This window comes from Anas platyrhynchos, chromosome 1 (genome assembly GCF_047663525.1).
Source record: "Anas platyrhynchos isolate ZD024472 breed Pekin duck chromosome 1, IASCAAS_PekinDuck_T2T, whole genome shotgun sequence".
NCBI classification, from domain to species: Eukaryota; Metazoa; Chordata; class Aves; order Anseriformes; family Anatidae; genus Anas; species Anas platyrhynchos.
Genome location: NC_092587.1, coordinates 28443204 through 28464663, shown reverse-complemented (window position 1 = coordinate 28464663; position 21460 = coordinate 28443204). Strand labels below are relative to the sequence as shown.

Genomic DNA, 21460 nt, shown 5'->3' with positions numbered 1-21460 from the left:
AAGTTCTGCTGAAATTTAATTTTCTTACAATTTTGCCCTGATTACGAGCCTTGCATTTTCAGTTCTTTGGATTGCTTTTCCCACTGCCATCCTTTCACAGCACCTGCACAACTCAAAACCATCATGTGGAGGAATACAGGGATGACTTCAAAGGGCAAACTTACCGCAGCTGCTGCAAAGATATTTCAGAAGGACAGAGGGGAAATTAAGAACCTCTATAATGGAAAGAGGAACTCTATTACTAAGTGGTCACACTATAAGTAGGCAGAAAATAAATATGATACAAAATCAACTAGAGGAACTCCTGAAAGATGTCCATAAAGCTCATGTCACAACTAAGATGTAGAAATTTAGTACATGAGTTTCAACTTAACTTCTTTACTAGATTCCAGTTTATAAAACAAACCCAGACAAACCCAAGTGTTTTCTTGAAAATAAGAACTATGCATTGGTTTTATTGGGCTTCAGTGTAAACCAACTGCAAGAGAAAAAAAAAAAAAAACAGAACACCCACATATCAAAGAAACAGGTCTTTTTTTTTTTTTTTTTAATAAATGTGCTTTGTTCACAAAAAGTAGTGACATGAAGACAACAAAAATGCAAATACATTTTTTTTTTCTTCTCCAGCACCTTAAGAACGAGAGATTTGTGTCATCTCTTGCCCAGTCAAAATTTTCAAACATTTCATAACCTAGAAACATTCCTCTTGCACCAAAGCGAAATATCCAACAACTCCCACTATCACTAGTATTGTTCAGGGAGGTGTAAGTATTTATGCAAAACTGACTTTCATTCTCCACAATTCACTGTCCCTTGTAAAAAACAAAAACAAAACAAAAAAACACTTCAGGTATTTAGAATAAGCAGCAAGAAAACCAAGCTGTTACAAATCTCAGGTCCCTAAACCACAAATACAATGGTGTCAACAAGCTGCCAAGAAGGCCTAGAATTTAAATAATTATGTTTTAAACTCTTTAAAGATAAATCTTGGCTCATTTGTATGAATCACAAACCGATTTACATTGGCCAATGCCAACATTTCTGTCAGCTGGTACACAACTTTTTTTTTTTTAGAGGAATATAAATTAAAATGCTAGGCAGACTTCAAAGCATGTGCAGATTAGATTTCTAAAAAACAGATGAATTTATAGCACCAATAGTTTAACACTAGCATTGCTGGAGTCAGTGAAAGAAGAGAGGTTTTGACTGATGAATGTTTTAGTGAAATGGTAAAGCAGTAGATGCAAACACTGAATTACAGCTGGTTTTGAATCTGTTGTATATTTCATTAGGTATTTTCCATAAAAATTAAGTCAACCATAGTAACTTGTCCTTTTTTTTTTTTTCCTAAACACAAGCTGTATAGGTGTTTGGTTTGTATACAACTATATCATTCAGATTGAATAACAGTTTTGAATCAGATGTTTGGGTACACTTTAAATTTATGAAAAGAGACACAGAAAGCTTATGTTTAAGAATAAAGCATTGCAGTCCAGTTCGTGTTTGAGTGTAAGCAGGACCAATACAGTATGACTCTTTGTAGGAAATTGTATACAAGAAAAAACAGACAGGTCAAACTGGCACTTTCAGTGCAAAACTTCAATGGAAAGTTTCCATTTTTGTAGCAACTACTGTTAAATCCACACTAATACTTCAGTTTGCCTGGTAACATCTGTATTATAAAAACAACATGGCAGATTGAAATGGTGTAAGGTGTGTTTCCAACTATGAAACTTTACACTGTATTTTCTACCATGTTGCTGCTGTCAGTCTTAAATCCATGATGTAGCACCTAGTTCCAATCATTTGTGATAGGCACTCACTTACAGATTTTAAAGCCTAACATTCAAATTTGAAAATTCTGGTCATTTTTAAATAGAGGGCAATCTAAGCTAAAGTAATACTGAATCCTCTATTTTTAAATGCTGAACAGATTTTTTTTTCCTGCAAAGTACTCACAAATTTATTACACGATTTAAAAAACTTCATAAACATAAACCACTTGGTTTACCTTCTTACAGTGCAGACCAGTTTTCAGACAGCTATGGGGTTTTCATTTAACTAAAACAGAAGACTGGGGTCCAAATAAGCAAACAAAATAGTGTATGTTAACTTCACTTGTGTGGTCTGAATATGTCTTTTGTGCAAATACACATGTCCTTGAAAATCTTGTGAAAATGTTCCTTTTTTATTAAACAAAATCAGTCTGTAGTTATCATACAATTGTTCTTAATTGTAGACCACCCAACTTAAAGTTTGTTTTAAAACACATAAATAATTTACTTTAAAACATGACAAAAATCCCACCACCACTCCCCTCCCCCCAAAAAAAAAAATTGAAAAAAATACAGAACACATTGGGGAAATACTGATGTATGTTAGTGCTTGTACACTGAAAATTGCAAAAACATATTCCAGCTTTTAAGTGAAACAATTGTCTAGACGTACCATACTTCTCTGTGTCTGGGGGATAACCTCTTCAGCAATCTCACATCTATCTGCTCTTTATGCAATGAAATTACACAACATGTATAACTATGGATTAATATATTCCAGTGTTTTGGTGTTATCTCAAGAGGGCTGCAATTAAAGTAAAATTAAATGTGCATTATAGTTTCTCCAGCCCAGGCTTAACCAGAGCAAAAGAAATTTTGGAAAGAGAGCTTTGTTCCATAATTAAAAAGGGACATGTGTAACCAAGCATCTTAACCTATCTGCACATTTAATTAAAGTGCAAATTATTTCTTCCTACGTATACTTCTCAGAAGCCCACCAACTCCAGTGCCTTATGCTCAACCACATTAAGAGTTAAAATATTGAAACAACATTTAGCAAATTAAATAGTATTCACACTTCACAGCACTAAAGAAAAGAATGGTACCTTTCTGGAAGAAAATTAGTGATACATATTCTAAAGAAAGTAACAGCAATTTATGCTATGACAAGAGTCATTTGCATAAAACTTGTATTTTTTTCACTTTCATACAAGAATAGATTTTAAAATTCAAAAGTAGAAAAAAATAGCAAACTCTGTAAACTGTTGCATTTTCTTTATGCAAACCGTTGTTGTGTGTTGAGCCCACGTTAGTATAGCAAAATTAGTTAAGCAAGAGGTTTTTGACTTAGCATGTCAACTACTACATTAACTTAGAAGCAATATAGGATCTTCGAGCTCATAAAAAGGAATTGAACTAGACTGGCTTTCTCCAGAGTCTGAGTCATACGGAGCATCAGGTAGCTCCATAAAACCGTAAGCTAGCTGTTCATCTTCTGTATCTGATCGAACGTAGCAGGAAGTGTTGGAATACTCCTCATCCTCTATACTGTTGAAATCCTGCGGGATATACAACATTCCCGGATAGTTCCTGCTAACTAAGTCACTTGTTGTTTGAAGGGAGGTTTTCCTAAAAGCCATCAGGTGCATGTGAGAAAACTTGGAATACTTGAAGCGTTTAAAACCCAAGGACTCTATGGCAATCTTCCAGCTTTTCATCATCATAGCTCGGCGATTCTGGTGAGATGAATCAGGAGTTATTACAAGCAATAAGCCATTTAAGACGAGAAGTTCATGTGCCTTCTTGCAGCATATCCATCGTTGATACGGTGAAGGAAAGTAAGAAAGGAGGAGTGAGAAAACGACAACATGGAATAGTTCTCCAGGTAGAGAATCAATAGGATTTTTCAGTTGCTTAAGAAAGGCATCTATAGCATCTTGTGCCAGTTGGAGAGGTTGCTGAATTTGTAGATTCAAGAAGTCACATTTGTATACGCTCTGGTGGATTAAGAAAAACAGAAAAAACAAACAAACATCAAGGTTAGTTTAAAGAGCAAATACAACTCACACCCAGATAATGATCAATAACATCCTCTTCAATTCCTTGAGAGAATTTCAAGCCTGCTGAACATCCCTCTTGCTATTAAATCAAGCACTCTAAAACAGCAATTTAAAAGTAATGCATATTACTAGCTTTCACAGTTGCCAAGAATGATTTGAGATATGCAGCAATTTAGGGGAGATTTGATAGCTGAGAACTGTTCATTTAAAACAAAGAAATGAAATAGAAAGCCCTAATAGAACATATCAAATCAACTATCTCACAATTGATTTAAGAAGAATTCAGATGAGTGTACGTTGCTCGTTTCCCCCAAATCCCATGCTTTCATAGCATATCATGCATTGCCAATCAAATTCCATGTTAAGGTGTGGCAATAGAGTAAAACAGTGCAATTCTTAAAATTCCAATCTAGACTATATTGGGTTTCAATTTGTATCTTTTTATTTTTTAAACAAACAAACCTGAAATAAGTAAATAGGAAATAAATTCAACATCATCAGTATTTCCACCAGCTTTTTAAAGAATTCAAGAGGCTTAATAATTTGGTCACTTGGAAAAAAAAGAGACGTTCTTTACTGGTATAGAAAAGGGAAGAAACTATGGCAAGGCAAAATACATCAGAAAGTTACAGTACACTAACTAATTTGTAACAGAGATGAAGGTACAAGTTTTAACCTTGCTGCAAATGCAAAGCTTACCAGTAGACATTTGGGCAAGATAAGAGTTTTAAATTCATCTTTTAATCATTTGTGTGCTCAAGCTGTCAAAGATTGAAAGTGACACCCTGATATAACATACAAAAGAACAAATTCATAACACCCTTAATCACAGAGAACTCAAAAGATACAAATAGTAGGCTATTCACTAGGCTTAAGTTTTGACATTTTATACTCAAAGCCTAGTACTGACTTCTCTCATGAAAAGTTATTGAGACACAAGGCTGCAACTTGATAGAAACAAAAATTGTTATTAATGCTTACAGAACATGCAGTGAAAAAAAAAACAGACTGCTAAACAGCTATGTGAATATTAGAGCTGAGACAAAACATTCTCCAGGGCATATCAGAAAGGTGGAGGTAGACCTGCTGCATTTTCATATCCCCCTCCCCAAAGTATTTCTAACATATTTTATGAAGCAATATTAAACAAATCAACATTATTGAAAAGGTATTCATAAAGCAACTGATATGCGCCATTGTTCCCAAGTAGAAGATAACATTTCTGTACATATAAAATCACATTCTCTCCAGAGAACATGCAGAAAACTAGAAAGAGTAAATCAATCTTCAAAAAATTTGTAATTTACTTTTCAATAGCTTTAATCTTGGCCTCTGATGCAGATGAAAAAATAATTCAAGAAAGACTGTAATTAAAATTCCTTGATCATCGTGAAATAATTACAATCATCATATTTGCAGGGTTATACTCCGCTTCCTTGTACTATTTAGAACAGGAAATCAACAGTAGTAACTTCAGGATATATAGTAACAACTACAGAAGAAAAGTGCTTTGGAATATAATATTCCAGGGCAACATGCTAACTTTGCTTGGAAGGAGGACTTAAAGGCTACACATACACAACTGAAAAAAAATTTACACTGCAAGCATTTCTCTGCAGTAGGAAGATACTAATAAAACAGTTATGCAGAAGAAAATTTCGTGATTAAAATATGTTTCAAGTGGAATCTGAACTCTGCAATGCAGTTTTATGACAAAAAAGTTGCTCTGCTGCTAAAGTGGGGATTGCTACTCTAGATGGACAAGTCTTGAACTGATCTTACAGTCTTTCTAGACACTGAAACAGCCAACTCATATTTTAGTGCATACATTGACATTTAAGAACTCAATCCAACTTGTCTTTTGTCTTTCTTAACTTCAGTACCATTGCAGACTTTTTTGTCTCAGGCTGTATTTACTCCAATACAACATCTGCTGCATATTCAGCTTGTTTCCCAGCACTATAAAATCGTATTGGGACTTTCACCAAATTGAGATTTGCCGTTCATTTCAATTACAGTGTTCTCCCTTCCCCTGACAAGTAAACAAGATAAACTCCTGTAGGAAAATTACAGCTGCTAATTATTCTCTGGAATATTTGTGCCACCGAGTGTTTGAAGGAGTGACCAACAAAAGCACCACTCAAGAAGAAACCTGTTCTGCTTGCCTTAGCCTCTCTTCCCCTTGAGCAGCCCCCCCACCACACAAAGCACACACCCAGAATGTTTAACAGAAATGTGTTTGCATTCATATCACACAGTTGCATTTTCTGTATAAAAACATAGATTCTAAACATTGTGAAGACATTTATTCTTTTGTTTATGATTTTATGATTCTCTTATTAAATAAACATTTTAGTTCCTCTGACAATATTTCAATTACATCCTCAAAATTCCTCAAATTATCTGAAGTATTTTACTCAACTGCTACTTCTATATCTAAAATATTTATATACAGATAGTGGATTAGCCTATTCTTATCAATACATAATTATTTAACTATTTATTCAACAATATTTAACAAACTGACTTCCTAAAAAGCCTCTGTGTTTCAATTTGTTTCAAAAAACATTTTAGTATCTTACCTAAAAGATCAGCTAAGTGAGGAGGTTCTTCTATTTTCAACTTCAACCACTAAGTTACTGCATTGATTTTTTAGGTCAGAAGGCAACATCAACTCCCACAAGAACCCTCTGGCTGTTATTCTGAAATCTTACAATCAGTGCAGCCAACTGCTGGCCAAGAGATAAATTAATTCAGGTTACGCTGCTGATGCAGCTCAAAGCGGAGTCATCCCAAACACACCAGCGCTTATTAATTCCAGTTTGGAGGTGGGCCTGAACTTACTACAGCAGTAGCATTTGAGTGCACCAGTTGTGCTCCTTTTTACTCCAAGAATACTAGCTAAGATGCAAGGTGCCCTGAATACACCAAGGTACCAAGAGAATGGCAGTAAGAGAAGCTGGTGAACCTGAGGCAGGTCTCACAGTAACCATGCTGATCTGTATGGCAGTGCTCCAGTGAGTGCCTGTCATCAAGGCATGTTGCTATGTCGGAATGCAGGAAATCAATTATCTTATCGTTTGACTGTACTGGGAGAGAGCCTGAAGAACTGGTTAGTACACAGATTACACAAATGCTGACTATCCCCTCTCTTCTGTTGTCTGGCCTGGATTACTTGTATTCCTCAATTACATTCACAGAAGTAGCCTTTCTAGAATTTTTTCAATAATGATATTGGTCACTGTAAATTTAAACTTATTTTCTTAAGATTTATTTATTTTTTTAAAGAAAATAGCATGACTGAATACATAGTAAACTATTACTTATTTATAACCTCAAATTAATGGTTAGACTTGTGTCATGTAACTTCAGGTGTCCAGGCTTCTATTACAGTCACTGTAGAGCTAGTCAATAAAGGATCAGAGATCATGAGATCAGAACACAATTCACCTCACCGTGAAAGAGATTTTTAAGTTTAACCGATTCTAGTTTTAACAGACCTGCACTGACCAATTTGAACACAGAACCATGGATGTAGACACCCAGGCTGCACACATCTCAGCTTGAAATTTACTTGCCATGTATGGTTATTTTAAATGCCTTAGGCTGCCACTTCACAATGGCGTGTTATCTTCTTCACATCCCACGTCATGAGCAAGAAACAACCCTATGCTGATATCCTACAGCATATCAAGTGGCAGCAAGCAACTGTGTTTGGGCAACTGATGTCTATTCCTAAAATTAGGCAAGATGAAGTCCATTATTAGTTGCTTTGCATTTTAGCTGAAACTAGCACTGAGTTACTTTAAAAAGCAATTTATATGATTCAAGTATTTCTAAAGAACTATAATTTTTAAAAAATTTATTTTTATATATGTGCTTGGAGATAAATTAGGTGTTAGGGAACTAAACCTGGTGACCACAACAAAATGCCAATTATTTTGCATGTAAACCATGCTGCAGCAAACAACAGAACACTCACTATTTTCAAGTTAACTGTATTACTGGTTCTTGTACCTCTCAACACCTAAAGAGGGTTACCTTAAGCTGCTGATTTTCATTTTAAGCTATTATAAAAATTCAACTTTGTAGAAGTTAGCAAGATATGTGTGGTCAAAGGTCTCGCGTTTTCTGACAGAAATTCATTCCTTTATGTCTCTTTTCTTTTTTCTACTTTGTCATTTTGCCTGGTTAATAAATACTGTGTGCCTGGTTAATAAATACTACTAGGACTGACAAAAAAAAAAGTCAGATCAAGAGTGAAAGACAGAAGAAACATGATTACAGCAAAGTTAATGCAGTTGGAAATCTTACTACATAGGGAAAGTGAAACAATTGTATTGTTTGCATTACCCCAAATGTATTACTCACCTTACAAAGTTCCCTAAACAGTAATCTTGTACTCAGAATTACGGTTTAGTATCTGTAGCAATAAACTGAAAATCCCCTTTATAGAGCACTTCTGGTTACTAAAATTCCCCATAAAAAATACATCAAGTAGAGGCAGTGATTATTTCTTTCTGTCAGCAAATGCACCTTACCAGAGGTTCAAGCCTAAGCACAAGCCTACTCAATTTTCATTTATGGCTTTTAAGATGCAAGAACTCACCTGAGACTGCAATAAAAGATGGCTGCTAAAGTTTTTCCAGTTTTAAGATGCACAACAGCATTATAAAGGCACAACTCTTGAACAAAAAGGTATTTTAAAATCAAAACTACAGGCTCCAAAATAATAGCTAACTGTTCATGGGAATGGATGTAATAGAAGGACCACAGTTCCTTTTAAAACAAAGGCATTTAGGATACATACTGATTAAGCATTAAATACAGCCATTTTGAAGTATTCTAAAATATCGGTGAGCCAAATTTATATCAAACATAGTAAATGTTACATACCTCAACAGCTGGAACAATATCTATGCCAACTGTCAGAAATTCTTCAAACTTCAAAAATGGATTAAAGCAGCTACCAACGTCAAGTAATCTGATCTTTCCCAAGGAGTGAAGCAACCTAAGAAGCAGCAAGAATTCAGTTTTATGAAGTGTTATTTTTGAAGCTATATTCTGAATTACAATTTCAGATAATTAATGCAAAAGAAATTCTTGTTGAATACTATGGTAGTGACTAATATAAGTGAATGCCTTAATTGAACTGCTGAGACGTCTAAAGAACCAAAAGAACAGTAAAGCAGATGATCCCCCAAGATGAAAAATTAACCTTAAGCGCACCTGTAATACTTTAACTTCATAGAAGGGCTCAGGTTGGAAGGGACCTTAAAGACAATGTAGTTTCACACCCCCCCCGCCATATGCAGGGACACCTCCCACCAGACCAGGTTGCCCACAGCCCCATCCAGCCTGGCCTTGAACACCTCCAGGGATGGGGCACCCACAGCTTCTCTGGGCAGCCTGTTCTGGTGCCTTCCCAGCCTCTGAGTGAAGAATTTCCTCATAACTTGGGTACTTAAAGTAACAAAGTAAAATGGCAACCAGTGTGCCCGCTCATCATGCTGATCAGTGATTTCTCTACCACTTTATGTTTCCCCACTTACCTTTTTGTGGTACTTATTGACGTTTAAGTGACACAAGTCGTTAGAGTTGAAGTTTCAGGAGTACACAAGAGAAAATGACAGAACTCCATGACCTACCTACTCATCAGCCCCATTTTAAAGGGCATCCAAAGTCAAGTGTCATAACCGGTTTAAGCAGAGGACATCCACTTGTATTCCAAAGTAAACAAAAATATCCCTGAATGTGAAAACATTTTAGATATTTTGCAGGGAATAGCTAAAATATTCTATTAGCTTTTTTTTTTTGAAAATGGACGACTGCTTGAGCTTCGCTCCAATTTTATTTTCAATGGATGCTACGAAAGTTGGATCAATCCGTACAGAACCACAAACTCAAAAACTGGCGAGTGAAGTTGGAGCAGTAACCACTTGGACCACTAGTGCTCAAGAGTTTGAATTCCTTCTATTGGACCGTTTACAGGGCTATAGCTAAGAATTTCCCGTTATGTTTTGTAAGAACCTAGAACACCCAAAATCCATTAAGGGAGGCAAACAGAAGTGAACTCATAGCTTTCACAGAGAAGAGACTGATAACTTTCCAGTAAGTGAGTGTTGCTTTTTGCTTCAAGTTTCTGTAGCCAATTCTAAATTGGCACCTTCCAAATAGCATTTGTTGCCTTTCTGGGAAAGATTCAGCCCTGGAGAAATGTAACTGTAAAAACTTTCAGAAACAGATCTACAAGCTAATGGAGTCCAAAAAAGCCATGGCTGTATTCACATCAAAAATAAAGCTGTGAGCAATACCGCAGAAGAAGTTTTTTAAGAAGCAGCATCAAAGTTCTCTACGTTCCTCCCAAAGCTCTTCCTTAACTTTCAATGACCTACCATGAAGATGTTAGAGAAGCAAGAGAAGATTCCTTGTTGCCTTCAGCTGAGTAACACTACCAATCTTATGGATTTTCCTTCTACATAGCAGATATCCAGGGAATTCTTCTGTCCAACTACCAGCACCACCAAGACAAACAGCACAACGATTACCTCTAACAATCAGTTAAAACCACATGTATTATCAAGCTACCCTGTAAGGCAGCTGACACCGAGTGGGATTTCAAAATGAAGATGATTGCAACAATTTTTCCCCAACTTGGATGCCAATGACAACGTAATCTGTGCAATGGATTGAATTACACAGGAGGACCATTCAGCCTAGTGGCAACAAATCACAAACGTGGGCTGAAGTCAAGCAGTGTCTTTTTCCATGTAAGGTCAGCACTTCTCAGAGCAGCACTCCTCCTTGTCTAGCAAATACAGACTAATGGCTCAGTGTCTTTTTCATGCCAAGTCTAATGGCTTTTTCACTCAAATACATGTCTATACGTACCCTAGTGTTCTACATTAGTCTAACAGTAACAGCAAAATAACTGAAGATTCATTTTGCTTCCTGTGATCCCATGCGAGTTGATTCTATAGTCCAGCTTGGAGAAAACTTCCCATAAAGAAGAGCAACAGCCTCTTGAGTTCTCAACATTTTCCATCTAAAGCATTAGATGAAATACTTAAACAGACTTAATTTTAAGTAACACAGTATAGAACCCTCTGATTTCCAGGAGAACCCACTGCACGTATGGTGAAATAAAAAAATCACTGTGATGCATTCTGTTTCCCTCTTATAAAACCTACTTTTGACTCAGTGAAGAGGTTACACCCCCTCAGACTACTTCTGAAAGCATTAAGGCATGCTTCTGGATAGCTACACCTCTGTATCCCAAGCTGAGCAGAAGCCATCTCTTCTACACTGATGGACAACAGATCCCAAGACATTTGATACAGGACAAAGATAAGTTTCTTCTTTCACTTTAATAGGTGTTCTTTCAATGACAGGTTTCTCTTTCATTCTGGTAAGACTACCACAATCCAAATTCAATGTGAGTACACTTTGAAACCTTAGCAGTAGCAGAGATTCAGCTGCTCACTTGTGTTTTGACTTTCCTGCTGCTTGTCAGGTTGTGCTGCCCCTCTGAACACAGGTGCAATGAGTAACTTAACAGCAGTTTCCTGGCTGCCAATTCCATCTATTCAATCAGTAAGAACAGGATCCTAGTTAGGTGCTTCAATTAATTTTAGAGGTCTTCAGACCACTGGTGCAGACCTGCCTTTTTAAAAAACAACAAAACAAACAAACAAACAAAAACCACTACAACTCTCAAGTCAGATTCCTCAGTGAAAACGTAACTGTCAACTAGATGACAGCCACTGATCCGGTGAGCCAATTACTGTGTTACAAAGGTAGTCTTGCTGAATTCACTGATAATCACCCTTCAACCCCATTTCCTAATGATTTTCACTCAAAGCAACTATATGGACAGTCAGAGAAATGCTTTGCACTGTAGGTAATCTCCAAGCACATCTTGAATTCACAGTTCTCCAAAGCACTAATATAGTGGCAGAAAACGTGAATAAAGATCAGGAACTGGTGAAGAAGTGTCTGTAACCTGGAAATGAGTCCATTTTAAACTTATCCTACACTTGTTTATTTCAAGAACTTTATTAAATGGACTACAGTTCTTGTTGTTTATTTCAAGAACTTTATTAAATGGACTACAGTTCTTGATTATTAGCCCCTTAAAAATGTACATATTTTTAAGTAGGTGTCTTACAGGTAGGTGACATTTTCTCTTGGAAGTAGATGGAAGCTAGAAATTAGGGTAAGTTATATAACCACCAGGAAAGTCATTGTATTTCCGTCATTAATCACTTCAAATGCTGACCTTCTAGTTTACAATTTTCAATTATCAGGCTACTATTTATCCAAGGATGGGAGGGGAATAAAAAAAAAATCAGAGGCCTATGCTGTTGTCAGAAGAGCAGAATGAAGCTGTACAACTGGTTGCAAGTGCCAACACTGGCATATCTCAACTCTTCAGTGACATCCACACATGCACTCCATGGGAAGGACTAGCTTGCTGAAAGAAGGAATGATGGCTGGACTGTCTCTTAAGGTACAACCTAACACCGGAGAAGAATCTATACAAGGTTAAGATTTTTACCATTAAGGATAAAAATCAAGACTTTAACCTGATAGAAAAAGATGACAATACTCAAACAGAACAAAGGGAGAAGCTAGTAAACAGCAGGTAACAGCCACTTTTATATTTCAAGACTGAACCACTTTGAAGTCCAGCTTCACAGCAGGTGAAGATGCAATGTTAGGCACAAAGAACTGTTCTTGGGATGGCAATAGGTACTGGGGACTACATGTTACTAGTCCTTTTTTTGCTTTACCCAGGAAACTCTTTGTCAACCCATGAGTTCTCACACTTTTACCTTTCTCTCCCCCATAGCAAGCAAGTGGCTGTGTGGGGCTGAGCTGCCTGCCAGGGTTAAACCACAACAGCCTTACAAACAAAAATTAGTACTTGACTTTTATGGGCAGTGATTTATAACAGATATTCCCCGTTTCTATAAGGTATGTACAACTACTAAAAATCTTACCATCATTTGTTGCTTACTCCAGCAACATTGCTTATTCCAGACATGTTACAGTAATGAGAAACCCTCCTCACAGAACAGAGAAAACTGGACCAGTTCTTACAACTGTCCGCAGAGTATGAAACAAGTCAAATATAACATTTAATGGAAATGTGTTTATGCATTCTTATTCCTTTAAACTTAAGTTATTCACATCACACAAGGAATAGTCACAAACATGAGCCTTGTTTTTTAGGAAAAAAACAGCATGGACTGTAAGTGAAATAGAAAAGCTACTCATGAATATGAAAAATAAAACTCTTACTTGAGTGAAGGTTAAAAACAAAAGTTAAAACTGTTGTTAGGGAAATACTTCAAGGATAGTGCAACTTCTGCAGAGCCAGTCGTCAGAACGCTAGCATATTTAAAATTAAGGGCTGTAATTCAAAATTGCTTTTGAAGTATGTAATTGGAATCAAGAGTTTCTCTGCAATTATTTATGAACAGAAAGTTTTAAGTACTCTGATATTTACATTTGCCACTCGGTACTTACATAAGCAATTGACTTTTCAACAATACTGAATAGCCATTAGGTTCTAACTTAATTAACGTCTCCCTTATTTCACCTCAAGCTTTAATATAAATTGCACTGCACAACAATGACATACAAAAGCAAAATTACTCTAACACTTAAATGGCGATGACTAAGATGTCATTCACAAGCAATCTTTACTGCATCCACCAAAACTTATACTACAGCTCAACTATTTCTTTAAGCATGGAAATATTCACATGAAAATGCCCTTAGAAAAACAAATGTATCAGACTTTTCTAATATATTATGGGGAAAAAAAAATCTCATCACACAAAGAGGAAAATAAGTCTGGAAAACAAGTAAAACTTACTCTTCTGGTATAGCCTCATGATTTGTCAAGCCAAGGCTCGGTAAGGGTTCTTCAATCTTGGGAGGCTGGGAAACATTTAAGGCTGGAGTGGTCTTTGAAGCAAGAAGTGCTCTTTTTTCATCTTTCTCAAGTGCTTTTCTTTTCCCGCCATTCTGAAAATATTCTCGGCATACACTGAAAAGACAAAAAAAAATTTCACCAGAAAAATAAAATGGTGTTTTTGGTCATTACTGTAGACAGAACGCAAGACAGAGGTTTAAAAGATACAAATTCTGTTATCTTTTGAACAAATTTCAGTTTTACTGCAACTTTGGAAAGTCAGCTTTAGGAACGATGTGACACACCCCCAAAGACAGATAGGTGTTTTATTTCCAAATATCAGGCTGTGAGTCACAGTTGCGTAAACAGACTCAAATTAACTTTATCTGGATAGGCTTTCAATGCAAGACAACAGATGCCTTGTCAGAACATCACCAGTGGGTAATTTCAACTATCACCTGAACTCAGCTCTCTATCAATGCACGCTTGCATACACGCACAGGTTTAACTAAGCTCCTCCTAAATGCAGGGACTTCTGAAACATCCGTGTCCTGCAGTGCACTTAGGGAATGTGGAAAAAAGTGAATATAACCCAGGCTTATGGCCTTATTTACACCTTTTTCTAATTCAGAGTCCCCTACCCCCCTTTTTTTCCTTTTTAAAATAGCATCTGCAGTAGCTATATTATTGCAGAAAGCTTATTCTAGCTTTCGTTTTTTTCCGTTTAAGCATTTTGCTAATTAGGAAACTGAACAAAATATTCAGTCACGCATGAACTGAAAGGTTAACCAGTTCAAAGGAATGAATGTTATCAAGAGTTAAATTGCACCTGCATACTTCAGCCAGTAGTCAGCATTACTGTAAGAGGCACGAGCGTATGTTCCAGAGAATAACCGAATTGTTTTGTCCACAAAATACAACTAGAAATGGAAACAATTTGTTGCTGTGAAATTAAAAAGCCTGACTCACCCTGCACAAAGCAGTATTTTTAATTAGATGCACCAGCCAAGCATTTGCATGAGAAGTTTAACAAAAATAGTACTTGTTCAAATTATGTGTTCATAACAACACATTTTTACGATACTTTCTTGAAACACATTTGATCTTCCTCTAAAAAAAGCTGCAGAGGTTTGAGGTAATGTTCCAGAAGACAAATCCAAATTTAATTTAGTAACACTTTATATTGTCTTTATATTATCACCTTATATAAAACACCTTATATTATCTTTATTGTGCTTTGTATTTCACGTCCCAGATTCAGGGAAAAGACATGTTGGTATAATATGGCAGGTTAAATCACAAATAGAGACAAGGCCTTGGAATACAAAGCCTTATCTAAGCAATGGTGACATTACAGGTAACAAATATATCCAGCCTCTCCACCATAGACAACGCGAAGGAAAAAGTTAAGTGTCATTACTGTTCCGTTTCATAAAGAGAAACATATATAATCGAACAGGTACAGATTGAAGCCACTTTACTCCAAACTGTCAGGAAATGACCACCCTGAATCTGTACACACAATTACAGTAGCACGTTACGTCCACGTTATTAATTGCTGCTGTGAAGGAAAGAACGAAGCTACCTTGTACACATCTCTGTGCTGACACGCTTAAATGGCCTCAAGATCAAAACTGACCCGTGCCTAACAAAATCAAAGTACAAGCAAGTTTTACTTGCTTAAGCAGGCCCTAGGCATTCTTGCACTAAATATGAGAAGTTTAAAATGCAGACAGTAACCTTACGGTAGTAAACAGCTATATGAGAAACAAACATAGTGAAAATTATATTAATAGTCAACAAGTTTATAGTTACAATTCCTCAGTAACCAAAGCTATTTTCAGACCAAAGAGAAGCTGGGTGGAAAAGACACTAAAGAAATCATAAGATCCATGTCTTGGCAGTATTAAGCAAGGTCACACAGAAGCAAGACCAGCAGTCCAGGCTACAATACTCCCAAATACATAAACTGTGAAATCACACCAACTCCATTAGAGACTGTATATATACAATTCTAAAATCAACAACGTTAAAGTAGAAATCTGAACTTAGGGGAAAAAAAATTAAACCCCAGAAAGACTTGGATTTATTGCTGTTATGCTAATGAAAGTTGTATTTTACACTATATTGAATTATTTGTTCGCAAGCATATAATCAATTTAGAGATAACGTCTTTCGTAACTATTTAGCTGTGTGTCATTTAGTCAAAAGAAAACACAAAACTCTGGAAAATCCATTTCCTCACCCTGTTACAGCTACCTTACCACTTCGTAAGCATTTTGCAGTGTCTTAACTTTACTCTAAAAGTCTTTTTTCTTGTTACCTCTTCTTAAACGTTCAAAAGCAACAGATGACCAAATACTGTCATACAGCTGCCAACACCAACAGGTGAATCAGAACAAAACAAAAAAAATCCACAAACTTGGGAGGAATGTATTGTTTCTTCTGCTCAACTATTGATGTTATCAACTTCTTCCATCGCCACAAGCTGTCATGCTGCCCAGGTTAACACTGGTGAGCTGTTGTGCAGGAGAATAATCTACTTGCAAAATGTAGCCTAACTTCTCCTGTCATTATGAAGAAGCTATTTCTTCCTCGTTGTTGGTACTGCTGTCATTCAGTATTTCTTCCCCATTATTTTAAAGCTCTCTCTCACGTCAGCTGAGTTCTGATGTCATGAAACACCAAAATCAACTATGGTGAGAGGCATCGTCTACTCCTGAGTTTTCACTGCTAGACAAGAGGGGCTAGAGTCAAAAGGCAGCTGGAGAGTGGGTAAAACTCTTCATGTTCAGATCCCTGTCTGCATACTTGTGCCGTGCCACAAGGAAGCACAAGATACCAAATCCACCCATCCGAACAAATACCCCCCCAACAACAACCAACCAAACAAAAAAACACAAAAAAAAAACAAACAAGATGGCAATTCATAACCACTGAGGGTTTTCTCCTCAAGGCCTCACAGGAGCTGTCTCTGTACCTCACACGTATGATGGCGTAGCACTGATCACACTGGCACATGCTTCTCAGTAGTTAATAAAATGTAAGGCACTCAGCAGGTTACCCTTATGGTGACTTGTTGATGTAGCCACAGGTTTAACTTTACAGTTATTAAAACCCCATCACCAATCACACTGTGGTTTTGACTATGCAGTTACTTAAGACTCTGCATTTAACAACTGTCTTAAGTAATGAATAGACTAACCCTTAATTATCTACAAAGAGAAATAAAATGAAGGAATCTATTTTATAACTCTGAGACCTGCCACAGCTCCATTTTAACTGACATTTAGGCTTCCACTCTTTGATGATATATTAGCTCTACAATTAACACACTTGTTTTTGAAGAATTGTGCAATTCAAATGCTACCTGAACTAACACTTGCTACAGTTTACACAAACCAGCAGAATAAACTTTTCAGTTCTAAACTGTTTTAAGCTTGCTGGCAGATATTGGTAAAGTGTGCAGTTCGTATCTTTGCTTATACAAAAATTCCAGGTATTTTCTCAGTGAAATGTTTTCGATCACAGAATCACAGAATCTCTAGGTTGGAAGAGACCTCAAGATCATCGAGTCCAACCTCTAACCTAACACTAACAGTCCCCACTAAACCATATCCCTAAGCTCTACATCTAAACGTCTTTTGAAGACTTCCAGGGATGGTGACACCACCACCTCCCTGGGCAGCCCGTTCCAGTGCCTCACAACCCTTTCAGTAAAGAAATTCTTCCTAACATCTAACCTAAAACTCCCCTGGCGTAACTTTAGCCCATTCCCCCTCGTCCTGTCACCAGGCACATGGGAGAACAGGCCAACCCCCACCTCGCTACAGCCTCCTTTAATGTACTTATACAGAGCAATAAGGTCACCCCTGAGCCTCCTCTTCTCTAGGCTGAACAAGCCCAGCTCCTTCAGCCGCTCCTCAGAGGACTTGCTCTCCAGGCCCCTCACCAGCTTCGTCGCCCTTCTTTGGACCCGCTCAAGCACCTCGATGTCCTTCTTGTAGCAAGGGGCCCAAAACTGAACACAGTACTCGAGGTGCGGCCTCACCAGAGCCGAGTACAGGGGGACGATCACCTCCCTAGCCCTGCTGGTCACAGTGTTTCTGATACAAGCCAGGATGCCGTTGGCCTTCTTGGCCACCTGAGCACACTGCTGACTCATATTCAGCCGACTGTCCACCATCACTCCCAGGTCCTTCTCTGCCTGGCAGCTCTCCAACCATTCCTCTCCCAGCCTGTAGTTCTGCTTGGGGTTATTGCGCCCCAGGTGCAGGACCCGGCACTTGGCCTTGTTGAACTTCATACAGTTGACCTCAGCCCATCGGTGCAGCCTATCCAGATCCTCCTGCAGAGCCTTCCTACCCTCGAGCAGATCGACACACGCACCTAGCTTGGTGTCATCGATACTTCAAATCTAAAATTATAACCAATTTGTTCATGGTGAACAGTCTCCTCTCTGCACCCTCTCCCCCCCCAATCCCATCTGGGCTGGACATATATAGAAAGTTCCAGTTAGAGAATATGATACACATTCATCAGATAAATCGTTTGTTCACACTCTTCAGCTGTGAAAGAAAAGCTTTGTTGTAGAATACAGTAACCAAAACCACATGCTTCAATAGAATATAAAAAACTGAGGAGAGGGTCATGTTTCAAATCCTTGATTGCCAAAGAAACACCATATGAAATTTGAAATATGTCAAAAGAATCAGCAGTTATTCTTCTTGCCAAGTAATAACTAACAACTAAATTAATGCTGGTCACTTTTTATCTTGGCAAAGAGCAGTTTCTGATGCTGAGCTTTTCATGAATGCTCAAGATTTTCAAGGAGACAGCTTTGCAGGCTAAGAACTGACACAGTTCATCTTCTCTGCTTTTCAAAGAAAAGGTGAGCCTTAGTTACGTTCTTTACACTGTTTACTAACCAGAATCTAATATTGAAAGATCAAGCTCAGTGAGGGTATAGAGAAATAATATACTTCCCAGAGCTGAAGAAAAGTCTAGACTTCTCGACGTGTCTACAAAAACTTTTCTTTCCCGCTCCCACACATTTACAAAGAAGCATACTAAACTCAACTGAAAGAACTGCTGGCCTGAAAAAAAAAAAAAAGGTTGAACTCTTCTACAGGTTTAACCTCTCCTACCTCATCCTGAAGAAAATCAAGAAGAAATGGAGAGTTCTTAAGGTCCCTTGGAGATGTTAATCATGCAGGATGGCTGGAAAACATTCTGCTGTTGTCATAAGCATCCAGATTTAGGTTAAGAAAATCCTACATTCAGCCTGTATGACAGCACCGTAGCACTATGCATTACAAGTTATCTTAATTATATTTTGTTAAAGTTCAAGATGAGAAACTTGTATACAACCCATTTTCCCAATTTATTTTTCATACTTGTCTCAGTTCTAGGTATTTGGGACATTATCCTTTTGAAAAACACAGCCAGGTCTGTAATCAGACATTTCTCCCGTGTTGTGGCCACCCCCCCACCACAAACCAAGTTCTGGAGGCACTATCCTTCACTACCTGAGGATTCCAAGAATTTGAAAATAGCTAGCAGTTATTGTATGATCAACGCTCTAATTAGCTCTAACACTCAGATACGGTTTTGTCAGAACAAAGTATTTAAAAGGAAAAATAAAGGCTGTCATACAAACACACACAATGAGCATTAAATCCTTTTTCTATTTTAAATAGTTTCCCTTCTCCTCTTTACCCCACCTCCCTTCTAACTAATTCTATTGAAAGTGAATTGCTCAACTAAGTGCATTCATCAAAAAAGCTACAAAATGGCACTATAAAGACTTCAAACATTAATTTATTCTATCCTCCAATCCCAAACAGACCTAGTAGTCATTTTCAAAGATCTTATAAGATCTCCTATGACTAAACAGCCTAGGTGATAGAAAAAAAAAAAAAAACACAAAAGCAAACAAACAAAAAAAACACTTTGCTTTTGTGGGAAAAAAGCATCCCATGGGTGTTTCATATTCAGCTTGTGGTCTGCTACAGAATCCAAATGCTTTTCTAAAAGACTAACAGATAACCAATGACACCCTGGCCTGTATTTGCATAGTTGACAGTATTTGGTATAGTTAACATCATTATTAATCTTAGTCCTGCCCTCAGAGTGAGGATTTTTATTTGGTCCCATTTGCAAATTTTATGAACAGACTGTATTCTAGCAGATCATTAACAAAAATATTGATTAGCAATAGATGTAGGGACAGATGCTTACTAAGCCCATCTCAGTGAAACAAATATTTAAGATAAGGTTCTAACATCTGTTCTCCAGAAGTTTTTCCAAGCAGTTCTGCATTCCCCAAAAAGTAACTTCATCAAGACCATATTTCTTCAGTTTACTCATAAAACTGTCAAAAGACTTTAAAAAATGCAGGTCTAGATAATGTTTTGTCATGTTAGCTATTTCTAGCTAGTTAGAATTGCAGATTCTGCTTTTTGTTATTTAAAAAAATAGCCAAGTCAACACAAGTCTTAACAGTGATGCAAAAGCAACAGAAAGAAGCAAACCTGCTAGTCTAGCTCATTTTGGTTTAACTAGAACCAGAACAGGCTGGCATTCACTGTCCATACAAAGGTGCACCAGGCTACCTATGACAGCAAAAATTAAGAGTTAGGACAATTTTTCAGGGTAAACGCAATCTTATCCCATTTCAGTTTAAGTTTTTTGTTGTAACAAAACTGAAATGAAAGAGAAACAGAAATGTTAGTTTCCAAATATCATTTGCTACTTTGCATTTGATTACTAAAGATATACAAAGAAATCGAGGGAAAGACAGCTCAGTGCAGTTCAGGCTTTTTACAACACCACTAGGCTGCATCTAGAAGGGGACAAGGTTTTGAGCACTCTTCCCCCATGCTAGAAATTGCATAGTATTGCTGGGGAACGATAAATGAAAGAAAACTGGCCCTACACAATGCAGCAGATGGTCAACAGCACAGCCTACCCCTTACTGCTTTATCTTTTACAGTTTCTAGAATCTCAATATGTGCAGTTATAAATAAAAAATAATGAAGTAAAATTGTAAGTTTTAGGTCACCTGGTATAAGAACTAACTTCACAACATGCATTTTGCCAGTATCTTCAACTAAACAACTAGAAAGACTTTCAAAATGATAACCTGGCAGGAAAATTATTCTTGATGCTGAGAAATACACACGGCTTCTCTGATGGTTATTCTGCATCCGCTGGTTTACTTTATCAGGTATCTGGTTATACAAGAACACAAGAAAAATGAAGGAAAGATTACCAAAAAAAAAGTATTTTTTTCATCTAGTGGAAAAAAATACACTTTTCTGTTTCATATGTCTAAAAAGATCTTCCTTAAAAGGAAAACCAAGAAAACCCACGCTATCCTTTCTTCAGCAGAGATACACCAGTGGTTCCCAAGTACTTTCAGCATTCCACTCACAAATTAAATTTCATCTAATACATCAGCTACCTTCCTGCTGTCATGATGACAGACAGTTAAAGAACCAAACAAAAACTTTCCGTGAAGTCTCATGCATGTGAAGTTCTCTTGCGTGCAATTAAGCAATTAGACACAAGGAGGAGTAAGGAAAATGGGGCCTGCCATCTGTCTGGCACACCTCCTGGTCCTTTGATAAGGAGCAAAAAAATTGCAGAACACAAAGCCAATCTGCTGTGTTTTGGTACATAGCCATCCAGGCCTCAGTTTT

At 37.2% G+C, this 21460-nt stretch overlaps 1 protein-coding gene and 1 long non-coding RNA gene across 4 annotated transcripts in view; one reads left to right on the top strand and one right to left on the bottom strand.

Annotated features, from left to right (window-relative positions):
• The window catches only part of LOC140001608 (uncharacterized), a 31930-nt gene that overhangs the window by 1128 nt on the left and 9342 nt on the right, over positions 1 to 21460 (top strand). The window contains exon 4 of one of the 3 annotated variants that reach the window (XR_011807011.1): positions 5255 to 5393. The exons of 1 other annotated variant lie outside the window; for it this stretch is intronic. This is a non-coding gene — a long non-coding RNA (uncharacterized lncRNA). Of the gene's footprint in view, positions 1 to 62; positions 850 to 5254; positions 5394 to 21460 lie in introns of those variants that run through there. One more of the 3 variants, XR_011807012.1, reaches the window with a different exon arrangement.
• Positions 518 to 21460, bottom strand: part of SAMTOR (S-adenosylmethionine sensor upstream of mTORC1) — a 35059-nt gene continuing 14116 nt past the window's right edge. The window contains exons 3-5 of the mRNA XM_027457409.3: positions 13719 to 13892; positions 8732 to 8846; positions 518 to 3772 (exon numbers count right to left, since the gene is read on the bottom strand). Coding sequence (XP_027313210.1) covers positions 3143 to 3772; positions 8732 to 8846; positions 13719 to 13892 — 919 coding nt within the window. The 3' untranslated portion in view covers positions 518 to 3142. The remainder of the gene's footprint in view (positions 3773 to 8731; positions 8847 to 13718; positions 13893 to 21460) is intronic.